The 22,861-nt window shown below is 47.6% G+C and overlaps 2 protein-coding genes across 4 annotated transcripts; both read right to left on the bottom strand.

The window, feature by feature from the left end:
- Positions 1 to 1,180: 1,180 nt before the first annotated feature.
- GAL3ST2 (galactose-3-O-sulfotransferase 2) lies at positions 1,181 to 14,334 on the bottom strand. Of its 2 annotated transcripts, none has more exons than XM_049803928.1 (4): positions 14,252 to 14,334; positions 3,207 to 3,293; positions 2,505 to 2,784; positions 1,181 to 2,413 (listed from the first exon to the last, which is right to left on the bottom strand). In XM_049803928.1, exons 1-4 carry the CDS (start codon positions 14,332 to 14,334, stop codon positions 1,559 to 1,561), a joined length of 1,305 nt encoding a protein of 434 aa, XP_049659885.1. In that variant the 3' UTR covers positions 1,181 to 1,558. The 2 variants fall into 2 exon arrangements, with proteins under 2 accessions (XP_049659885.1, XP_049659886.1); XM_049803929.1 differs by lacking the exon at positions 14,252 to 14,334 and adding an exon at positions 7,643 to 7,727.
- Positions 14,238 to 22,826, bottom strand: D2HGDH (D-2-hydroxyglutarate dehydrogenase). 2 transcript variants are annotated; one of them, XM_049803920.1, is made up of 9 exons: positions 22,433 to 22,826; positions 21,782 to 21,839; positions 20,849 to 20,988; positions 19,962 to 20,155; positions 18,670 to 18,838; positions 17,514 to 17,657; positions 16,945 to 17,087; positions 15,977 to 16,142; positions 14,238 to 14,733 (listed from the first exon to the last, which is right to left on the bottom strand). In XM_049803920.1, exons 1-9 carry the CDS (start codon positions 22,824 to 22,826, stop codon positions 14,474 to 14,476), a joined length of 1,668 nt encoding a protein of 555 aa, XP_049659877.1. In that variant the 3' UTR covers positions 14,238 to 14,473. The 2 variants fall into 2 exon arrangements, with proteins under 2 accessions (XP_049659877.1, XP_049659878.1); XM_049803921.1 differs by lacking the exon at positions 20,849 to 20,988 and having other exon boundaries at positions 14,297 to 14,733; positions 22,433 to 22,494.
- Positions 22,827 to 22,861: the final 35 nt, after the last annotated feature.

Below are 22,861 nucleotides of genomic sequence, written 5' to 3'. Positions count from 1 at the left end.
CAGGCTCAGGCTGCAGAATTGGCTGGGAAAAGCCCCCAGGGATTGCCCGGGCTGAACACGTGCAGCTGCTGTCTCCTCTGCCCCAGCTAGTTACAAATGCTTCCTAAGCCTGGTCAATTTTAGCTAAGGTTTCTGGAGCAGAAAACAGTGAAGGTGCTGTTAATCTCATGTTGTTTCTGTTGTGTGGGGTTGCGGAGGAGCGTGGATTGCATTGCAAGGAGGTTAACCCTTGCCTCAGCTGGCTTCCCTGGCTACCTGCTGGGTTTAAACATAGCCAAGGAAAACCCCAACTCTGCTTTTCCCTCCACTTCCCTCTGACAGCATCTCTCCTGCTTTCCAGGCTGAGGTGCTGCCCAGCTAGCTTCACCCCAATGCGAAGCTGCAAGCTGAGCGACCCTAGATCCATCATCCCAGTCACGCCATCCAGGTCCCCGCTCCTGCCCTGACTGGTGTGACCGGGAGGAGACGCTGACTAACCTTTGAAATATTACACCATCGGTAATGGCAGGTGCATTGGAAACTGGTGATGGGCAATCATTAACAGTGGTGACGCCAAAGCCGTTGGGCTTGGCGCTGCCGTTCTTCTGCCGAACCTTCCCAGCACCAGCGTGGCAGCAGGGAGCTGGCTAATGGGCAAAGATATCCCGGGCAGGTTTAATTACCTCCTTCAATAACAAGGTCATGCCCTAAACAAGCAGTGGCCATGCCTCCCTCCACCCCTCTCCTAATCGGTGTGGGAGAGTTTGGCCAACATGGCGAGGGGGGGCTAACAAAGTCTCTGCTGATAAAGGGCTTCAGAGATGTTGAGCCCAAGGGACAATCCATGACCAGGGGCCAGGGACCCTCACCCAATAGAGAGAGGTGAAACCACAAAACAGGCCCTCCCAGGGGAGCACCAAGCTGTCCCAAGTGGTGCAGAGGCCCCCCACACCTGATGACACACAAGAGGGACGTCTCATGTGTCGGTGGGGAAAGGCTGACAGTGTGCCCGGCTTTGGGCACGATGCTTGGAACACTCATCTGAAAAGCAGCCTCGGCATCACAAGGCGCGTGGTTGAGCATGGATGCTGCTGGACTGGAGACCCAACATCTCTCCTACTCCTTCAAGCACTTCATCCCCTCATCCAGCTCTCCTCCTCGTTTCTCTCCCCCTCCCCTTTTTCCCCTAAATGCCTAAAGTCAGGACTTGCTCTAGCAAGCTGTGACCAGCTTGGATGTAATGACGGCTATTAAATAAAGTCGAATGCAAACAAAATGATTAAGCCTGTGATTAATGATTAAGAGGCAGAAACATCTAAGCCAGCTGAAAGCCTACCCAGTGCTCAGCAGCAGAAGGCTGTCCCCCTCCCTAGGAATGGGGAGAAGGCATCACGTAGGATCTGGCCCATGCAGAGCCTTTGGCTCGAGGTCCCCAAAAAGGGACCCACCACCAGCTTGGTGGTCCAGAACAAACTCCCCCCCTGCCTCCCCCTCATGCACGAGAGTCCTGTGGGCCAGTCATGTGCCAGACATGGGGTGATGCAAAGTGGTGGGAAACCACAGTGGGTTGTCGCATGCCCTAGTTGGGAGCTGGGAGCTGTGTCTTCTCCTGGAAACTGGTCAACGGCAAGGGCAAGATCTTCCTCTTCTTGTGCGGGTGTTGAACAGTGTAAAGATAGGATGTGTACTGGAGCTCTGGTATAACCATTTTCTGGCAGGTTCTCAGAATCATGTTGTCTAAGTCTTGTTTGAGGTTGTACCCAAGGATATTTGCATTCCCTGACTGGAAAGGCAGGAAAGCTTTGTTCTTGATGTCGTTCTTCCCCACTGCCTTCTGGTCCAAGAGACAGGTCTCCATGAGCTCCTTCTGTCTTGTTCGCAGGTGATTCACCTCCTTCTCCAGCTCCTTGAGTCCTATGGTCTCCTCAATTCTCCTCCAGAAGCTCTGGTTGAAGTGCAGGTAGAGCTTCCAGTCCAGTGAGCACCACGCTTTTATCCGCTCCTCGCTTTCTGGAGTCAAGGTCTGGACAGTGTCCTGGCTTCTGGTATTGAGCTTAAAGTAAATCACGTCATCCAGATCCCAGCACAAAGTGTGCTTCAAGAGGATCATGGACTCATCAAAGTAGTCTGATATCAAGATCAGATGGAAGTTCTGTTCAATCTCCTTCAAGACTGCCTGGATGTACTTTTTGTTGTCCTCTGCATTGTTATCATAGCCAAAGTCAAACCACATGATATTCCTGGCATACATGTTTGTCTTGTAATCTGCCAGATGGTAATACTTCATGGGTGATGCCAGGAACTCGTTCACATCCTTGGAGATCCTGAAGGCAGGGACACTGTGCTTGTAGTAGACGTAGGAAGACTCCAGCAGACGAATGGGGTTCCTCAGGATGGAGAAGTAGAAGGTGTTTGCTGCCATCACCTTTTTCACCTGTTTATGGGGAGGAAGAAGACAGGCTGTTAGTCCAGAGACACTGCTTGTTCAACCAGGTTTCTCTGCAGGTGTCATGGCTCTTTCTTACCTCTGAGGGGTTAAACCGCAGGTGGTTACACATGATGTTGTAGTTTTGTCCTATGGCTTCAAATTCCTCCACAAAGTGGGCCAGGAAGGTCTTTGGGTAGCCCAGGTGGACGAGCTGGCCAGCTGGGAGGGCGACAGTGAGGTTGTGCCTCTCCGCAAACCTGAACATGATGTTCAGGACAGTGCTGCTGGCTGTCTTGTGCGTCTTGAGGAACATGACATTAGTCTTGGCACGGCAAGGCTTGTAAGGTATCGGCATCTCCTTGTGGCTCTTCGAGATTCTGCAGGAAGGCAACAGATGGGAAAAAGAGCCTCTTCAGTGCCGTATCCCATTTCTGAGACCTGGCAAAGCCAAATCTGAGCAGGTTCTCCTTCTGATACCACACCTGCAGCTGGTGCAAGGCACCAACCCAAACAAGCCCCATCCCTCAGGCATACATGTTGAACAGTTTTCTGCTTCTCCAGGTCCTCACCCAAAGGCTTCAGCTCAATCCTCTTTTCTTTTTCCATACAGCTGATTTTGCCCCAGAGAGCTGCACTTTGGCTAATTTGGTCCCTTGCCTGCCCAAATGTGGATCTAGGACCTAACTTTGGGCTGCCGCCCTTCCAATATTAGCCTAAACCTCATGAGACTTAAATTGAGAGCATTGCAGGTCAGATCCTTGCTGTCCTGGGCATGCAACCTTGCTTCTGCTTCACTTACATGTAATTTTTATTCTTCATATGGAAGAATCCCGACAGGAAGATGAGTCCCAGGCAAAGGCAGAAAATGATGAAACATTTGATGTGCCTGGAAAGAAAGAAGAGTTTCAGTGGATTTTTATCTGACAATCCTTCCCCGAATGCGAACCACCAAACTTTGCATATTGACCTTGGGAGTTTTTATCACCAGGAGCACAGTTTTATGTCTCTGTGGTGCCAGCCACCTTTGGCTCCCCGAGCTGTGTCAGCAGCTCTGGCATTAGAGGCAGGACAGTGAGAAATTGCACTTGCACTACTGTTCCCCTAATTTTGGCCTTTGGCAAGACACAGCCTACTTCAGGCAGAGCCTAAGCTCTTCCAACAGCCTCCCGCTCTGCTGCCTTTTATTTTCCTTTCTTTTGGTTTTCTGGGGCTTTGGATCTTATTCACTATTCAAGCTTCTATTTTATTCACTAGAAAATGAGCCCTTTGTAGGGGTATAAGGATTTCCTTCGTAAGAAATCTGAGCGGCTCCTGTAATCACATCACTGCAGAAGATGGGGATCTCAAAGAATCACTAAACTGAATTTTTTTCAATATAACTGAGATTTTTCAATACAGAAAACCAATTAATAACCCAACAGCACCTGTAGCGGACTAATTACGCCTTGCTTTCAAACAAGAGGACTGCTTTCCTGCTGCAACAGCTCCTCCTGCCAGCCCAGCTCCCACGCTCAGCCTCCTCCAGGTCTCCCTTTCATCCCGTCTTCTAACCTTGGCCAGACTTTAAACCGCTGAGCTCAGAGGCAGCCCTTTGGACCAAGCACCTCATCTATCTGTGCTTTGTCTGGATAATGATGAGGGGTCTTTTCCAGCACTAATTAGGCAACCACCGTGTATCATTGCCAGTGCATTCTAGCTGACACACGTACAGGATCTTTTGAAGGTTTGATGCCCGTCAAAAAGGAACTTTTCATCACTAAGCTTGATCTGACTTCCCCAATGCTAAAAGCTTTTTTTAACTCAGTGTGAATTCCATGTTTTTAGCTGCCATTTCCAAAATGCAGCAGATCTGGCTTGGGCTTTAAGTTGTTTTGAGAAGATATAGTCCTATTTACAGCACGGGATGGTCACACTTGTGGTTCCCACTCTCCCAAGCCAGCAAGGAAGGCTCCAAGCCTGCCCAGTCTGAGAATTGATGGGGGCAAATGGCTTGCTGTGGGCTGGACCTGGTGGTGTTTTCTACTGTCTTCCTGGCTAAGGGGTCCTCAAACATGGTGCTGCTGCACAGGATGGTGGCTTTCATAGCCTGTAGCTTGTACCATGTGAAAGACGCTGAATTGCTCCTTTCAGTTGGCCTTCCAAGAGTGCAACCACCAGCTTTATCTGGCATGGTCTACAACATCCCACTGACTGGGCACAGTACGACAAGCCAGGCTGTGACAGCCTGGGTCTGGCCATGGAAAACTGGAGAGAGGATGAGAGCAAGGTCCAACAGAACATGAAGAGCTGCACATGTCTACAGCCATTGTAGCCAGCTGTGTTTGGGGAGCCACAAACCAAATGTAAACACAGTGGAAGAGTGGAGACAGGCAGTGATGGCACAACACTGTGATGGCACTGCAGAAAAGCGTTTGACTTTGCCTGCCACACAAACCTGCCCGAAACCACTTTTGCTTCAAGCTTTGGTTTGCACCGGAGTGCTTTCCTTGTCCAACAGCACACCAGGCAAAGTGGGAAATCCTCAGGCAGAAGAGCCCTTCCAAAGCCAGGGAAGACCCTCAGCCACAGCTGGTACCAATCTCCGATAAGAATTTGCAGCACAGCTTCTCCATGAAGAGTTTCAAGACATAGCTACAGGCAGCCTGTCATCAGTATTCCCTAACTTTTTGTCCCAGGCCTGTTAGGGGAACAGGGGTGAGAAAATCCCTTTTCCTTTGATCATTCTACATATGTAAGTAGAGATCAGACAGGAGAAGAAATGCAGAGGGGCCCACGGGCAGCAAGCAGGCTCACACCTGTCAAATGCAGCCCCTGTCTATTTTCTTGGTCTTTCATTTAAATGGAAGCTGATATTGGCGTGATGGTTTTCCAAAACATGTCACCCTGCCTGCCTGGAGGTCTTTCATAAGCTGGTCCAGTGACATCCTTCTTCTGCAGCCTTTCTGTAGAGCTCAACATGTGCGATAATGGTCCACACATTTGTTTGGGTGGTGTCCCCAAAATGGCAACTCAGATCAATGTTTTATGGGGCAAATAAATCAGCAGACACCTAAAACAATCCTGAAGATAGATCAGGATCACAACATGCTCCAGTATGATTACCAGTCTCTTCTACTGCAAGAAGACAGGCTCTGCAGACCTCTACATCTTATCATCTCAAGGCATCCCACCATATTTTAATAGTTGTTTAATAAGAGATTACATAGTGCCATCCTGCCTCCAAATCTTCAAACACATGCAGCACACTGAGCCCATCTCCAGTGTAACTGGATGCTCCCAGCAGACCCATTTTTGTCTGGATGTGCTTCGAAAGCTGCAAACAACAGCTGGCTTTTACACCTGGAGACACAGGGAGGGATAACAGTCTGGATTATCTAGGCACATAAAGCCTCAAAGTGTTGCTGGTGCAGCATAAGGGACTGGTACTGCCAAACGTGCCCTGTGGGCAAGTTTTGGGCACAAGTGTGCCACCAGCGAGCCCCAAGGGCCCGTGTAGAGCTCACCCCACTCTTTGTGGCACTGTCCTGAGGACAACGGCAACCTGCAGCCGAGTGACATCCACGCTGTTGCTGCGAGTGGCGGCCACCCAGCCTATGTTGGGCTTGCCAAAACCAAGGCAGTTTCCTGGAATGGCCAGTTTTAAGGAGCAAGAGTGACCAATTTCTTCAGCATGTGGGCCATGGTGGTGCCAGTCCCCACGCAGAAACGATGGGCTTCTTGTCCCAGGGGTGCTGAACAACACTACTCTGTGGCATGGTGTTTGTTCCCCTGCCTGGGGATGTATAGGTGGAAAATGATCTGCTTTCCAGCTCAGGGAGCAAGCGGGGAGCGGGGACAGGGAAGGGACTGCAGCCACCCTCACCCCGCTGCACCTCAACCCAGCAAAGGGGAGCGACCGAGGCATTCAGGGGAAGGGCCAAGGGCAGGGATCGAGGTGATCCCCAGGGAGGAGGGCAGGAAAATGGAGGCCAAGGGGGAGACGAGAGAAGGGGGTTGCAGGTACACAGGGTGCTGGTCGGTGCACTCGTGCAGCCAAGTTCCGTGCCTGATCACTGGGGGGAGGTCCCGTCCCTATTGGCCCCCGGGCTCGGCCACCAGCAGCAGCACTCACAGGGGCTGCCACTGGCTTCAGCATGTCCTGCAAACCTGCACATGGGGTTTCACCATCCGTTCTGCAACAACTGCCCTGACTCACCTCTGTGAGAGCCAGCACCACTCTTAAAGACTGTTCCTTTAGTGTCACACACACACAAGACTGCAAGTCTCTGACCAAGCCACTCCTAAACCCGTGTGTCTTGGGCCAACAGATGCCATATTCAATGTTGGCTAAAATATCGCCGATCCTTTAATCCCTTCAAGAAAGACAAGTCCCACTCATCCAAGAGCTATTTTGCTGTTGACTGTCTCACACGCATGGGCTGAAGGTGAATGGGGCGAGTACCTGGCGTTACAGAAGATGGTGCTGATCTTTTAAACAAACAGTTACAGCCATAAGCAGAGGGATTTCGTAACCACCTGGAGTATCAACGGGACGTGGAGGGCATGACGCACAGGATCATGGCTGCAGCAATTTCTTCCTTCCGCACACCACAGCAAAGGAAGCATTTCACCTGCGGCGCATGAAGCCTGACATAGCTGAGAGCTGCAGGGTATGATCAGAGTCCCCATCTACTTTTTTGCCCCATTAATATAGTCTTTTGCAAAGTTCAAGAGAGAAAGCCGCTATTTGAACACCACATGAAAGTCACGCAAGACATGCAAACAGCCTGGGAGCCCTTTGAGGAAGCACTTGGGAGCTGATTGCCGAGACACAAAATTCTTCTCAGAAACCAAAAATCTTGCAAAGCTATCAGCAGGGCTGGCGCCGGAGGTTCGACTTGCCTTTCTGACCTGTGCCGTGCCATCTGCCAGCCAGGAAGAAAACATGGAAAACTACCTCTCAGGTCACACTTGGGGGTGCTGCTATGGATGCTTTAAGGCTTGGGACAACCTTCTCATTCATTTGGCTTAAGCTGAAAATCACACACCTCTGTGTCAACCTAACAAGGTTCTTTCAAATTAAAAGACCTGGAATACAGGAAAGAAACATTCACGGCAAAATTAATCTCTACCCTGGAGCAAACTGTAACTAACTCCATAGGCTATTAACAACTTACAGGGATTACCTGAACCAGACGTTTCTACAAACCACGTCTTAATTCTGCACCCATAGCATTTACCTCCCTCTCCCCTTACCTTGAAGTGCACCCAGGGCTTTTCATGGTGCCTCACTGCTGCGAGCTAGAAAATATCTCCTTTGCAAATCGACTCCAATACTCCTTTCGTCTACGGGCTTCTCCGGCTCTTAGTGTACGTGTCTCTATTTCTAGCATCCCATCGCTGCTATAAATGGCTGGGATAGGTGAGGACAAAGGGAGTGGCTAGGTGTTCCCAGAGGTGGGTGGAAGTTAATTAATAAGCCATGAAAAGCACTGGTATGGCATGACATTAACACAGGTACAAAGAGCTGCCTCAGGAGATGGAGTTTACAATAGTTTTGCAGGGAAGTAAAGGTTTAGCAGGGACCCCTTAGTGGGAACCCCCTACTCTCCTGGCTGCAGGAGGAAGGTGTGCGGGGCTCAGGGCAGGATCCAGGCAGGGTGGTGAGGGCCTGAGGGAGGGCATTGTCGGCCCCTTCGTCACCCTGCCCACCGCCACGCTGCTTGATGCCATGGTCGGTGCCTGCCGTGCCTTTCCTCCACTTCTTGCTCGGTGGTTTAGGACTAGAATTCTCTGCCAGACACATTTGGCAACAGGAAGTTAGGGACAACAGCAAAACCGGAACAGTGTTTACCTATTGGAAATTCCCTTTAAAACATTTAGACTTCAAACTCCCGGTAAAAATGCAATTGTTGTAGCTGGAGGTTAAGAGCTTAGAGACTTTGCTGTTATCTTGGCCTTGGGAGAGCGAGCTCCTGCTCTAAATGGGTGTTATTTTATGGTTTGTCTACAAAGTGACTTTCTGCTGTTATTAACAACTTGCATTACACAGGAATTTGAGGTTCCACCAAGGCCCCCATACACCAGCACTTCACAAACTGGGTTTGATGCTTGCAAATTGCCTCTGGAGAACAGGATGTGTCCTGCAGGTCTGGAGGTGGGGTGATCTCCCCTGCTCCCCACAGCAGGGATGAAGTCAATGCTCTCCTCATTTGGGCAACAAAAAGTTTACCCCCATCTCCCAGCCCAGAATAGGGGATTAAGCTGTTGCTTTGGTCTCTTATGGCCACACCGCTTCCCATGCACCTCCTGATGTGGTCCCCTTTCCCTCCCCACCCGTGGTGCCACCTTTCTAAACCTTGCACACTGGTGGCCCAACCTGCTACACCAAGAGCCAAGTCCTCAGCATTCTGGTATCCTTCACCTATGTTGCTAAGTCTTCAAAGTGCCCAAATATACAGCATTTCTTTTTAAATCACAGCTTCCTCAGGCCAGCCCCAACTCCAGTGCTTATCAAGATTCAGAGATTAGCAAGGTATAGAGTTGCTTTCCTTGAGTTTCTTGGTAGAACGTGAGCCAACATGCTATTTTACGAAGAATTTCTAGGGTTACTCTTGGCACAGTGTCAGCTGCTGCTGGCAGGGGGGTCACATTTAATAGTCTTCCTTCTCCTGTTACATTATACACGTCAGCTGTGCGATTTCTTGCTCAGAAGCTGGTAGAGCTCAGAAATCACAAAAGTCCATTTTTTACACTTTTACAATTGATTCATTGCTCTCTCCCGGGGTGTTGTACACCTATCATCAGGTTTGGTTACGCAGAAAAACATGGTGCTGTGCAGAAATACATGGCTTCATGTGGGGCCGGGCTGCTCTGAAGCTGGAAGCAGTGAAGGGAAGCCAGCTGATGGAGAATTAGTTGGCTGGGGCAGCATGCTGAATTAATACCTCCACACTGCCTCTGCTTCATGTGCCTGCCTGCTTAGGGAAGAGAGTGTTGTGGGTCAGCCCCCCTGGGCAGCTTGGCCTCACGCAGCCGCTCGCTCACACCCCCGTAGCAGGATGGGGAGGAGAATTGGAAGGGTAAAAGTGCAAAAAGTCACAGGTTGAGACAAAGGCAGTTTAACAGGTAAAGCAAAAGCCACGCACGCAAGCAAAGCAAAAGGAATTCATTCACTACTTCCCATTGCAGGCAGGTGTTCAGCCATCCCTGGGAAAGCAGGGCTCCACCACGTGTAACAGTGACTTGGGAAGACAGACGCCGTAACTCTGAATGCCCCTCTTCCTCCTTCTTCCCTCAGCTTTTATTGCCAAGCACAGTGTCACATGGTGTGGGATATCCCTTGGGTCAGTTGGGGTCAGCTGTCCCAGCTACCTCCCCTCCCAGCTCCTTGCACAACCCCAGCCTGCTCACTGGTGGGGCAGGGTGAGAAGCAGAAAAGACCTTGATGCTGTGCAGGCACTGCTCAGCAACAGCTACAACATCCCTGTGCTATCAACACTGGTCACAGATCCAAAACCTAGCACCATACCAGCTACTATGAAGAAAATTAACTCTATCCCAGCCAAAACCAGTAGAGAAAGTCAAGTGCTTCCTCACTGTGCCAGAAGACCACTGCTTCAAAGTGTTGAGCATCCACATCATTCTAATATTTAAGTCTGTCCCAGAAAAAACAGAATTTTGGACAAGAAATTCCTACTACAATGATTCTTTATAAAAATACCACCCATGCACATACATGTACCCACCCTGTCTCTCCCTCCTATATTCAACAGTGAACCAATATCTGAAAGCAGCATTGAGAACGTGGAAGAGAAGGATAGTACTTGTGTTTAAGGTCTAGGAAAGATACTATAAAACAATCCTACAATAACTCCTCCCTTCTATTCCCTCAGGATAATTGCTCTATTGTTTAGCTGAAATAGTAAACTTACATTGAGCTTAAGGATCTTCATGTGTAAAGCAGAGAGCCGAATGTAGCTGTGCCAGAATTTCCCTGGCCACAGCACTAGGTTGTCAGTCAGCCCTGACTGCCTCCCTAGCACTCATTCCATATGTAGCTGAAAAGCAGCAGTATGGAAAGTTCCGCTTCCCAAAAAGAACCATTCACATGTAAAGCCTGTATTTTAAAAAATTATGGTCAGTGGTTTGGGGGAAAAAAAAGAGAAAGAATGGCATAGGAAAAAGGCAGAGAATATAAACAGCCTGATCCGGAAAGAACGAGCTGCATCGGCTTAACTTGGCAGAAAGCAAATCCTGTAAATTTCTTCTCTAACAACATCATGGACTTTCCATATTTTTGCATCACCTGATATACAAGCATCACAGGCTGACTGCGTTTCACACTGTCTTCTCTTTGCTAATGACAGCATCATTCACTCTGCTTAAGCCCAGAAGATCAGCTCCTCTCTGAGCATTCCTGAGGAATGAAGGGAGAGGTGGGGAGGGCACTGATAGCAGAAAGAAAGAGGGAGTGGGAGGGAAGAGACCAGAGGCCAGGGCCTAGATATTGGCACTGCAGACTGCGTAACATGTGGAGGTATTTCTGTTAAAAGCATCTGTGCAGCCAAGTTAAGACAGTTGTGACCCTAGAATTGTATTGTGAAGGGTGCTGCAACACAGCGCTGAGCGTAAGCCATCATCCTCAATGCAATTCAACAGCTTGCAGCCTTGTAGAGACAGTGTTCTGGTTAAAAACAGAAGAAAAAAGACTCTGTAGGATGATTTTCTTCCAAGAAAAAGGCTCTGGATGGAACATCTATTTCACTGCACTGTGGAAGAGCAGAAATCATTGAAAAGCAGCTAATAGAGAAGACAGCTACTGGGTAACACAACCACATTTCCTACACTCACAGAGTCTGGTGAAGCCTCCCAAACCAGCAGACCTGTGTAAAAACCATCCATCACCACCCTCTGAGCACAGCCTGTGAGCCAGTTTCCTACCCATCTTGCAGACCACCCATCTTGTCTGCACCTTGCCGGCTTGTCCAGGAGAAGACTGTGGGAAACCGTGTTGAATGCTTTGCCGACATCCAGGCAAACAACATCCTCTGCTCTCCCCATGTTGGCAGAAAATGCTATTTTGTCGTAGAGGGTGGTCAGGTTAGTGACTCGATTCACCTTTGGCAAATCCTTCCAATCCCCTGCTTCATTTGGATACAGCAAAGCTTGTGTTAACAGAGTGACATGTATTGGTAAATATGGATGTGACTAGCAAACACTGAGTAGACCAGATGACTCACTAGCAGATGGCTTAGCCTGCTCACTGATACCAGAAGGGTGACAATGTGGTTTTGTACACCAAACTGTAAATGACAATCTCTCCTGTCATCTCAAAACATGAGACAGACTGTAGCCAAAAAACCCCAACAAACCAACAACCCATCTGAGAATAGTCCAGCTGGAAGGGACCTACAACGATCATTTAGTCCAACTGATGAGCCGTCCACTTCAGGGCTGACCAGAAATTAAAGCATGTTATTAGGGGCATTGTCCAAATGCCTCTTAAACACTGACAGGTTTGGGGCATCAACCACCTCTCCATGAAGCCTGTTCCAGTGTTTGACCACCCTTTGGGTAACAAAATGTTTCCAAATGTCCAGTCTAAACCTTCCCTGGTGCAGCTTTGAACCATTCCTGGGTGTCCTGGATCTCCGGGAGAAGAGCTCAGCACCTCCCTCTCCACTTCCCCTCCTCAGGAAGCTGCAGAGAGCAATGAGGTCCCCCCTCAGCCTCCTATTCTCTAAACCACACAAACCCAGTGTCCTTAGCCACTCCTCATAGGACACTCCTTCCAGCCCTGCTACCAGCTTGGTTGCCCTCCTCTGGACATGAATGTCCAGTACCTTCACATCCTTCTTAAATGGAGGGGCCCAGAACTGTACACAGTACTCGAGGTGAGGCCACACCAACACCAAATACAGCAGGACAATCCCCTCTCTTGACCGGCTGGTCATGCTGTGTTTGATGCACCCCAGGATGGGGTTTGCCCCCTTGGCTGCAAGGGCACACACTCGTGGCTCCTGTTGAGCCTACTGCCAACCAGCACCCCCAGATTTCTTTCTGCAGGGCTGCTCTACAGCCACTCCTCTCCCAATTTGTACTTGTGCCTGGTGTTACTCTGTCCCAGATGCAGAATCCAGCACTTGGACTTGTTAAATTTCATGCTCCAATCTATCTAGATCCCTCTGCATGGCCTCTTGTCCCTTCAGAGAGTCAACAGCATTTCCAGCTTAGTATCGTCAGCAAAATTGCTAATGGTACATTCAACTCCTGCATCAAGATCACTGATAAAATTATTGAACAGCGCTGGCCCTAGGACTGAGCCCTGAGGAGCACCACTGGTCACCAGTCACCAGCCAGACGTAGCCCCATTCACTACAAGCCTTTGAGCTCTGCCCTTCAGCCAGTTCTTCACCCAGCTCACTGTGACCTCACTCATCTCACAGTTGGACAACTTGTCCAGAAGGAAGCTGTGAGGGACAGTATCAAAAGCCTTACTAAAATCTTTACTAAAAAAATATGCAAACTGAGGAAACAGAGAGTGCCTGGGATTTGTGGAGGGTCAAGCAAGATCCCGAGTCAAAAGGATCATTCCATAATAATCAGTGACTCCTAAGAAGTATAAAAGACATATCCAAACATCCCTTATCCTCCCGCAAGTATCCCTGGCCAGAGCATATGGACATGTAGCACAGGTGACACATACTTGTGAGAGGGCATGCAAAAGTGATGAGAGAATGAACATGAGTAAAATCAGCCTGCTTTAAAAATAAGATCACCCTCCTCTTGATTAGGTCTTGTGCTGACTTCTGATACTTTCCTACACTACCATCTTCTTGCTCTCACCCTCCTGCTTGAGTAAGCCTAGCCTACTTTTTTAATGCATCTTTTGCAATCAGGGATCCTCCTGAATGCCAGAAAGGCTGATTTTATTTTCCTACTCTTTTACTTTCCTGACTATTGCCACATCTTCTGAGCTGCTTTTGGGAAACAGCTGCCTGAACTGTTCTGTAGCCTCACCAACTCAAGCAGGGTGCTGGATGTGGGCACCAGTCTGCCCACTGGCCAGGGAGCCTCATAACCATCTCTGTCAGGGTAAGGGGGCACCTCGGGAAAATAAGTTAGTACTGCTATGCACAGAAATCTCTTTTGCCTTAATGCACCACATGCACAGCGCACAGAAAACTCTGGGTGATTTTAACATCACTGTCATTATCACTACCCAGCCTAATCTAGTTTGCAGGTTGGGAGGGATACAGATTTTACATATTGCTGTAAATCATTAAGATAATGGCTCTTGCCCTCTGCGAGAGCAAATCAGAACTTGCTGTCAAGGTCAGACTGGAAGACAAGGAAGCAGGAAATAATGGCATGCCTAAAGGCTGACCCAGGCAGACATCTTGAGATCCCTTCCCTCAGCCTGGTTGCTGGCATTTTTGTCCAATTGATCTACCCAGAAGTTAGGTCTCCGGGTACCCTCTCTTCTCCAGCCAGCCCTTCGAGGACTGCAAATCTGTATCTGTGTGCTGTACGTGGGACAACACTGATGCCTATTGGGGACAGCCTGAAGGTGGCATCACTAAAGAGGCCATAACCTGATGCTGTTGTGGGCTTTGGGACACGCATATTACATCAAAATGAATGAGGAAGAGCAACATTTTTACTTGGAGATGGTGGTATAGCATCCACAGGTTCTTCTCCTGTGCCTCTGATGCTTCACTTGCACACCCCAAGTGAGAAAATGCCTTCTCTGGCTGGTGTCACTTCACTAATAAATCAGAGCAAACTGAGGGGAGAGCTGAAATATCCATACACAGTATCCGCATGCACTGTTTCAGTGTTCAGATTAAACAGGAAACCCACACGGTCAAACCCAGTAATGTGCTCATCTTCAGAAAGAGCAGGCACCCCTGAAAAGGGGAACCACGTTCCTTTACATGTTCCATCACACCAAAGAAATAAAACAAAGACTATTCCATGTGCTTGCTTGATCCATCAGTTTGTTTATGGCTAAAGTGCAGTTACTGAGCTAGAGGTGCCATCCTCACATGATGGTATCTGCTCATTTCGCAGTGCCTGTTGCTCTCAGGAACTGAAGGGCAGTGTCTTGTACGGATTGAGGATCCCTTTGGGGTCTAACAAGGCTTTGAAACGCTGCATTAGAAAGACTGCCTCATTGGGTTTGCTGTACTTAATGAACTGCTTTTTCTTGAAGCCCAGTCCATGCTCTGCACTGATACTGCCATTATATCTTGCAGTCCACTCATACACAAATGGCTCAATGGCATCCAGCAGGGAACGGCTATAGGACTCCGCTGTGATGTTCAAGTGCAAGTTTCCGTCTCCTGGAAGAAAACATTGCAGAGGTGGGTCTGCAAGAAAAACTCAGTGGCCCTGCCGTGGAGACTCATTACTGCCTCCTCCATGTACTCAAACAACAGTGCCTTTGTTAGTCTCCAAACTGTGCAAGAAAGGATGAGTTCATTGTCCTTCTACAAACATCAGCCTCTCCATGCACAAACAATTCAAATAGGATCTTTGTTTTTCCATGCTTTCAATACAGTATTTGAGGAAGTGTTCTGAGTTAAACTACTGTCAAATTCCCACTCTTGTGATTTTAAAATTCAAACAACTGTGCTGCGTTAATTATTGTCCCACTGCCGAGATGTCATGCCATAGAATTCCCCAATGGTATTTCATAATGATCATTAGATTTTAATATGGCCCTCCATCATTCTCTCTCTGTATTATGTTTGTGCAATGTTCTAAATGCACTTTGGCACTGTGTCAACAGAAACAACACAAGCAGAACATTTTCTCCTTTTGCCACCTGTGTGTGATGATATTTGATTAAGCACAGAGTTGCTGGGTATTTGGAAGACAAAACACACAAAGATAAACACAACTTACTCATTCTCACTCTGGAACCTCTTCCTACATCCCAGCAAACCCTCACAGCTTAATCCTCAATACCAAGCCTACCAGAGGCAGGCTTTGTTATACAGACTTGTCCTCCCATGTCTTTCAAATCATCTCAAACCAAGCATGCTCAAGAGTGTTCTGTTCTTTTTTTTTTAAAGAGAACAGCTCTGGTAAACTACCAATTTACCTGCTTGTAAAATCAAATTAGTTTGAAAGCATTCTGACAAACGTACCAGCTTTTCTGTGCATTACCTTTATCACTCTCCTTTAGAGGGTTAATGGCCTAGATGAAATTGATTTTCAATACGACTAATCACTTTGGACAAGGAAGTGTTTATCTACCAAATGTGTCTAAGTACTTTAATCAAACTGATGGTCCAATTAAACAACCTACACACTTAAACAGAAAGTACAGAGCAAGAAGATACAAATGATCAGTTCAGTGCCTGTCTGGCTAGCAAACTGCCATTAATATATGGAATACAGTCTGAAAGCAATGAAATTAAAGCATGGAAGATCCTTACGCATCCTCCTAACAGCTCTCTCGGCTATTTAGTCTATGCCTCTCACTAATGTAAAAACCACCATTAAAACTGCTAGGAAGTTGCACAGCAAAACCTGGAGCACAGAAGAGCAATCACCTCCTTTCCCAGCATTCACACTTACCCAAGTGGCCATAGCCCACCACATTTTTGGCACTCTGGCCCAGCCGAGCCCTCATGTCAGTCACAAGATCATACAGCTTTCCCACAGGGAGAGAGATGTCATATTTGTAGACATAGCCATCATGAGTGAGGGCCTCTGTGATCCTCTCCCGCAGGCTCCACAGCATCTGACAAATCAAAGATTAAAGAAATCCAAATAAACCAAGTACCTCTTGGCTTCCATGCTTTGTGGCATGGAGGGAAAAGAGCCTTGATTCTTTATATCAACTTCTGATTTCCCTCGATACCCTTTGTGTCTTGGAAGCTAGTAATAACACTTTCTTGGCAGCATCGTACAGTAAAGTGATACACCAACTCTTCAAGCTTGACAGTACCCCAGATAGAAAGAACACAGGCAGGGGCATTCTCTCTAAAGCTGTTTTGGGTTTCCCAAGAAGTGGGGATGTGCCTCCTCTACCAAACTGCAAGGATTGGTTTGGCAACTGGGCCTGGAAGAACCATGGGTCAGTGTAAAAGACTCACATTCACCGGGCGGACACAAATCACTGTCCTTCTCACTGAGACACTATGCGTCTGTCTTGTTTCCTGGGACCACAGTCTCTGGCTTTAACACACTGTCACGCTGGCCTACAGGAATTTGCTCACTCCTGGCCTTGCTGACAACTCTGCTTCTGGTTTTGATAATTTTCAGGCAGTTTGGGTCCTACCCCAGCAACTACTAAAAGATGTAATTCATTATCCTGATCTTTTTAAAAAGGGAAACATCCATCAAATACTCAGGCCTTCTGGGAAGAGTCAGCAGTGGTAAGTATTCTCTCTTAGCACTCCTACTCAATAGGCCAAGTAAGCTACCAAATCGCTTGGGGACGTTTATACCAAATATCAGTCTGAACACTTCCCTCTGAAAAATAGAAATCCAAGTAGAGAATCATGTCAAAGAGATTTGCGCAAAAGGAAATGATGACTTGCCTTTATTTTCTTATCATCCGTTGCCACAGTTCCATCAGTGACCAAACCAGAAGTCATGGTCTGTTCTAGGAAGTTGTTCAATTTTTCTTCATCATGGGTTGAGTTGGAGCCTGAAGTTTCAATTAAAACATAAAAAGGGCTGCCTGAAAGTGAGGAAGAACAGAATAAGCAGATGCTCTGGGGTAAAAGCACAGAATTTAGCGCAGGTTCTGGAGCTCTTCCCAAGCCTGGCACATTTCATGAGGTCGCTCTACTGTCCAGATTCTCTGGTGGCAGGCGAACAGGCAGCTCACAAGTTGCAATCTTTTATCTGCAGGGCACTTCACTTACACACTCTATCCTTTACCTAGCCACTTATCCTTTAGATAGCTTTTCACAAAACTAGCAGTTTTGTGGGAACAAGTAGAAGTAAAAAGTCTTATCTTTAAAGACTTCCACCAAACCTGTTTGGGATTGAGTACTGGGTAAAAAAATTACAAGGAATGCCCACACACTCATTGACATATATATATATATGTATATATATAAAACTAGGCTAAAAATCCCCAATGCATGAATGACACTGGTACCTGTCACTGGGCTGGACAGCTTCAGATGTCTCTCAACCAATTCCATGCACTTCTCATCCATGAACTCATAGGCAGACAGGATCTCTCCCAGCATGGCTCTGCAGGTTGTAAATGTTTCCAGAACCTTAGCGAAACTCTGACACCCTTCAGACAGAACAGAGAGGAATCAGGAACAAAAAACAGCTCCCCAAAACCTTGTAAAAAGTTTTAAAAAGTCTATCAGGCTTCAGGTCATCTTTCCCACCTCCAGAAAATGCAACCTCCTACCCCGCATGGGTTTAGATCAGCAGTTCCTGTAATGGTTTGAGCTGGGAAAGTTTTCAGAGCAGAACAGCAGGAGGATATAGCAATTAGTCTTTGCTGTGGCAAGACCTCTTGAACACTCTAAGACACTTCATACCAAAATGTCTGCCCCACGCTCAGTTCTCAGCACAGGCAAGAAGGTGACCCCAGAAATTTAAAGGCCACTGTAAGAGTCCAGGCGAATTCTGGGGTCCACTGCACATATTCCACAGGTCTGTCAGTGCTTGGAGTCTACTCATCCCCTCCTAGGAGTTTTGCTCTCTGCTCTCAAGGCCACATCTGATATGACCAAGCTGTTTGAGAAACCCCTGCTGGCCTTGGAGATTTTTGAGGAAAGAACAGTCTCAGTGAAGGCTCCCCACAAACAACTCTGTCAAAAAGCCTCAGCAGGGACACCTCAGCTGAGGCTCACTCCGAAGCAGCTTTTAAGCAGCTGTACCTGTCCATGTACCCTGCTGATCCACACCCTGACCTACAGACTTGATTTCTCAGCCTTGCCTCGTCACTATGGACTCACCCGGTGACCAATGGATTGTGACCAGACTTGCCCTGCTCACCTCACTCGGGTACTGTCAGACTGGGCCCTCATCAGTGAGGGCACTGTCCTACCTGCCTCTTCATCCAGCTAAGCTCCTGGCTCTCCTCCCCTTGCAGAGCAACCTGTCCTTGCAGGTATTTTACACATTTACAAATACCTGCACAGGCATTTTAACATACAGCACCATACTATTTCTCAGAAACAAGGTGATGCTGGTAGTCTAGCTCAGCAGGCTGACCAGTGCTTTCTTCCCCCATTCCTATTCCCTTCCCAGCCTCTGACTTCAGGTTTGAAATTATTAATATCAGCTCTTACCTAGGAATGCCAGATTCACAGCCTTAGGTTTCTGAGGACAGAGTATGGAGACAGCAGTGATAACTCCCAAGGTCCCCTCGGATCCAATGAAAAGCTGCTTCAAGTCATAGCCAGTGTTATCTTTGCGCAGAGATGCCAAGCAGTCCAGAGCTGAGCCATCAGCCAGCACCTGTGGGAATATGGAGACCCAGGCAAAGCACCAATGTAGAAATCTGCTGTCGTAAGCTTGTCCAGTACCAAGCTGATGAAAAGCTGCCACTAGCCTTGAGCAGTGGACACCAGCTGCAGCCCATTCTCACAGTCTCATCACTGTTCCTCCATTCCCAGCTTTTCCTCCTCTCTGTATCCTGCCTGAGTCTTCCCCCAAACTTTTCTGCTGCTTTTTTTATGGTGCTGTTTGCACAAGTTCCAGCAGGACAAGTAATAACAGAAAATGGAGTTTGCTGTGCTTTTCTTACCAGCAGTGGAGAAGATCAGGCATTCTTTGCAGCCCTAGCTCCCATTATTCCACAGAAACAAGGAACACTATTTGAGACAGTGAACATAGTTAACCAGAATGAAGCAAGCCCTACACCACTTGAGCCTTAAATCAAGGCTGAATGTCTCTAAGACACATTATTAAAGGCTGTTTTGACACTAGAGAGACTAACCTGAGAGACAAAAGCTCTCCTTTCTGGGCCTACACAATAAAACCAAACCAGGCTTTTGTTACCTATCCAATTTATTTCCTATTAGCTCTCTGCTCCCAAGGCCCCAAATCTTTTAGAACCACTAATCCCAGTTTTTACACACAGAGGCACAGGCCTGTAGGGCAGAAGCAGGCTGAGGAATGGCAAAGACTCTAGGAGAAAGCCAGCAGCCAAACAAACCCAAAGCAGGTGGCTCTATTAAAAGTCGAGTGAGCAGCCACCAGAAAGAGTGTGCTGTAGGATGGATTTAGCAGAGTGTTCCAGAGACTCACTGGTCCACAAAGGAATCAACCTCATGCAGATAACTTGGGATCATCAAAGCTCTCTCTACCTTCTTTTCACTTCTCTGGATTAGAAAACTACCTGATATGACTTCTGTCAGTAGGACAGAGGCGGAAGCTGGAAACTGCAGTAGCAATAACAGATGCTACACACATGAAGACACTTGTTGATCCTTGCAAAAGAGCCATACAAGGGAAAGTTAAGAGTGGAAGCCTGGAGAGGAACTTGTCTGCATCATGGACAGCTAAGGGCTAGAACAGCATGAAATGGTAAGAAGTAGAGGTTTAAATGCAGAATGGAACTGCCAGGTACTCGCCTTACCACTTCCAGTCCTAGCACTGTCCCTCGGAGAGACCCGTATCTCAAGAGCCGTAAGCCTCCAGCATTTGTGGCCACATTACCACCGATGTGACAGCTACCTTTCGCTCCCAAGTCAAGCGGCATGATAAACCCCTGCTCCTCCAAGTACTCGTTGAGTTTCTCTAAGATGCAGCCAGCCTGGCACACAAGGATTCCTGAAACATAAATGTCCTACAAGCTGATGCCCAAGAAGAAGGTGCCTCCTCAAGAGGCAGGATAAGTACAAGCAGATGCAACCACCCTTTCCTCCAAAACTGTCTGGGATTCAGTTTAAATGCACAGGAAGTCTGTCCATGCTATAGGGCATTGTCCTACCCCTCCACAAGCCTAGGGGAGCTTTGCCATTGCCTCAACGTCTAGTCATCTACAACTCTGGACTGCTAAAACACAATGACATTAAGTGTATCTCTGCCTGTTGTTCTCTCTCTCCAACCGAAATACTCAAACCAGTCTGATTCCTAACTCTCAAAATCCAAACAACGTGTAAGTTTCCCCTCCCCTCCTCTTCCCTTCCCTCTGCTAGTGTAGTTATCAGGTGCCACCTTCAACACTGTCATTCTGCTCCACCTGCTGGGTTTCTCATTTAATTTATGAGCAGATAACAGGATGTCCATGTTTCTCTTCTCCCTTTCTTCCCCCTTCTGCCACCAGATGTATTTTTATATCTGTTACTGTTATAACCTAAGGATTACATCAGCAGCAGAAGCCTGGATGAAACAAACCTCTGACGCCCCTTATGACACTGCTGGGCAGAACCTTGCTGATCCTGCAGTTATCAGTTCCCAGGAAAAATGGCTGGTTTAAGGCCTGGGGCTCATTTCTGTGCCTCACATCTCTATGATATTTACCAGACACCTTGTCAAAGCTGACAATCCGGTTCATGAGAACAGTGGAGAGAATGATCTCATCAAAGACAGGAACGCTGCCCCCAACAAGGCCTGTGTTACCCCCCTGTGGATTCACTGCCAGGTTCCTCTCATAGCAGTATCTGGAAGGAAAAAGGTTTCTGAAGCCTTAGGCATTTTAAGGCCATAATTCAGTCTATCAGAAGAGTTTCACCTTTACATTGCAAAGTCTACTGTTGCAACAGCACTCAACGCTCCTTAAAATTAAGCAGCGTTTAGCCTGAAGATTAAATTGATATAAAGGGACAGTTTCACTGCAAAAGTGAGAAAGCACAATTCCTTACTAAACTCACTGCAGCACTGAGCAAAGGAACGAACACTTGGGGTTACCCTCATGCATATCTACAGATCTGCCATGCAACATCTGCCTGGAAGTCACCGCTCACTCTGTTTATACATAAGCTATTTATCACCCCAGAAAAGCCGAGGTCCAGGGAGAGCACTGGGCCTGGGAAATACAAGGCACAGGTGGAAGTCCCCTTCTGCTTGAAAAATTTCAGCTGCCTAAGTGAAAACACTCCTAATTAGGAATCTGTAGGTTTTTTAGACAAGCAACACTGGCTCCCCACCAGTACATGCATACCTCCAGACTAGCAATAGCATACAGCGTTTCCCATCCTGGGAGTAGATGGAATAAAAAGTACATCAGGGAACAGTGGGCAGCCCAAGGAAATGGGGATACAAAGAGCAGAGGGGAGAACTGAAGTCACCAGAGCTCAACCACAAGACAAGCAGTCGGGAAGAAAACAGCTTCAACAATTCCAATGCTTGAGCAATTAGTGCCTCAACATCTAGAATTTCCCTTCACCTGCCAGATCCTCCCTGACTACACCCGAGTTTCCTCACCAAAAGCCCAGCAGAAAAGGTGTGTGTTACCTGAGAACTTGAGATACTTCTGCTGTTGTCTGCGGCTTCAGCATCAGCTTGCTACAGCCTGCAATAAAAGCAAGGGACTCTGAAGCCTCTAAAGTTGAACAACTCTAAAGTTGTGGGCTCTAAAGTTGAGGTGAGAAAGAAAAAGGTGGTGAAGCATGATGTCCGAAATAACAATGCTCTCTCCCCTGTGAGGCAGAGGCATTTTAACCACTTTTAAAACAAACATTTTCAATAGTGGGCTTTCCCTTAAACCACTCTAGAAACTTTGCATGTAACCATAGATTTGGTTCCCAGCGGGGGCAACGGGAAAGGTTTTATATTCTCATGCAATTTTTGACAAAAGCAACAGAAAATTCACACCACTTGTTTTCTGAGGTTCAGCCAAAACTGTTAACTGTATCAATTTGTTTCAGGAAAAAATTACTTAGTAAGTTAACTGGGCTTAGATTTTTTTTTTTAAATGAAAGCCTGAAAGATTGGCAGATATTAGGTAATTCTCAAAGGAGTATTTTCTATGAGGAAAACTCATTTTGGCCTGTAAAGATGTGGTCTGCTATAAATAATTTCCTTTGGCAGGCTTTTCATTCTGGTGCGTTAATGGGGCAGAGAGGAGGTTTTACCAAAATCAAGAAAATAAACAAGCTCACGTACCTCGGACTGATTTAAGCCAGTCCACATTAAATGATTTCAATTCCTCCGGATTTGTGATGACTCTGCCTGGCATTACACGCTCAAAGAAAGCCACATCACTGTCAGACACAAGGGCGAAGGGCAGCCGCTGCACTCTGTAACGCTCACTAGTCAGCATGACCTCCTGGAAGCTGGCGGAGGCTGCGTGGAGTGCTCTCCTGCCCCGAGGCCTCATACCCCAAGGCCTGGAAACCACACTCGTGGGCACACCTGACAATTTCCTCCGCTGAAGCGTCCCCTGGGCAGAAGTCACTCTCTGCTGTGCCAAGATTCTCCTGGGGAAGCTCGTCAGCCATCTTAGCCCAGTCCAGCGATTCCACACAGAGCAGCGGGGGACCGCAGAGGAAATCCCCATGATCACCCTGAAAAGCAGAGGCCTAGCTCATGGCC

Source organism: Accipiter gentilis, chromosome 6 (genome assembly GCF_929443795.1).
Source record: "Accipiter gentilis chromosome 6, bAccGen1.1, whole genome shotgun sequence".
NCBI lineage: Eukaryota > Metazoa > Chordata > Aves > Accipitriformes > Accipitridae > Astur > Astur gentilis.
The sequence above is the reverse complement of the archived record's forward strand: the minus strand, read 5'-3'. Positions and strand labels throughout refer to the sequence as shown.

Bases quoted from the DNA above. Each gene is read 5' to 3' on its own strand.
- GAL3ST2 (XM_049803928.1), bottom strand. From the start codon at position 14,334: ATGGAACATGTAAAGGAACGTGGTTCCCCTTTTCAGGGGTGCCTGCTC. The intron at 3,294-14,251 runs GTGGGTTTCCTG...CTTTCTTTCCAG, and splicing joins ACATTACTGGGTTTGACCGT to GCACATCAAATGTTTCATCA. The intron at 2,414-2,504 runs GTAAGAAAGAGC...CCCCATAAACAG, and splicing joins TGCGGTTTAACCCCTCAGAG to GTGAAAAAGGTGATGGCAGC.
- D2HGDH (XM_049803920.1), bottom strand. From the start codon at position 22,826: ATGGGGATTTCCTCTGCGGTCCCCCGCTGCTCTGTGTGGAATCGCTGG. The intron at 20,989-21,781 runs GTAACACACACC...TTTTCCTTCCAG, and splicing joins GAAGTATCTCAAGTTCTCAG to ATACTGCTATGAGAGGAACC. The intron at 18,839-19,961 runs GTAAGGCGAGTA...ATATTCCCACAG, and splicing joins CAGTGCTAGGACTGGAAGTG to GTGCTGGCTGATGGCTCAGC.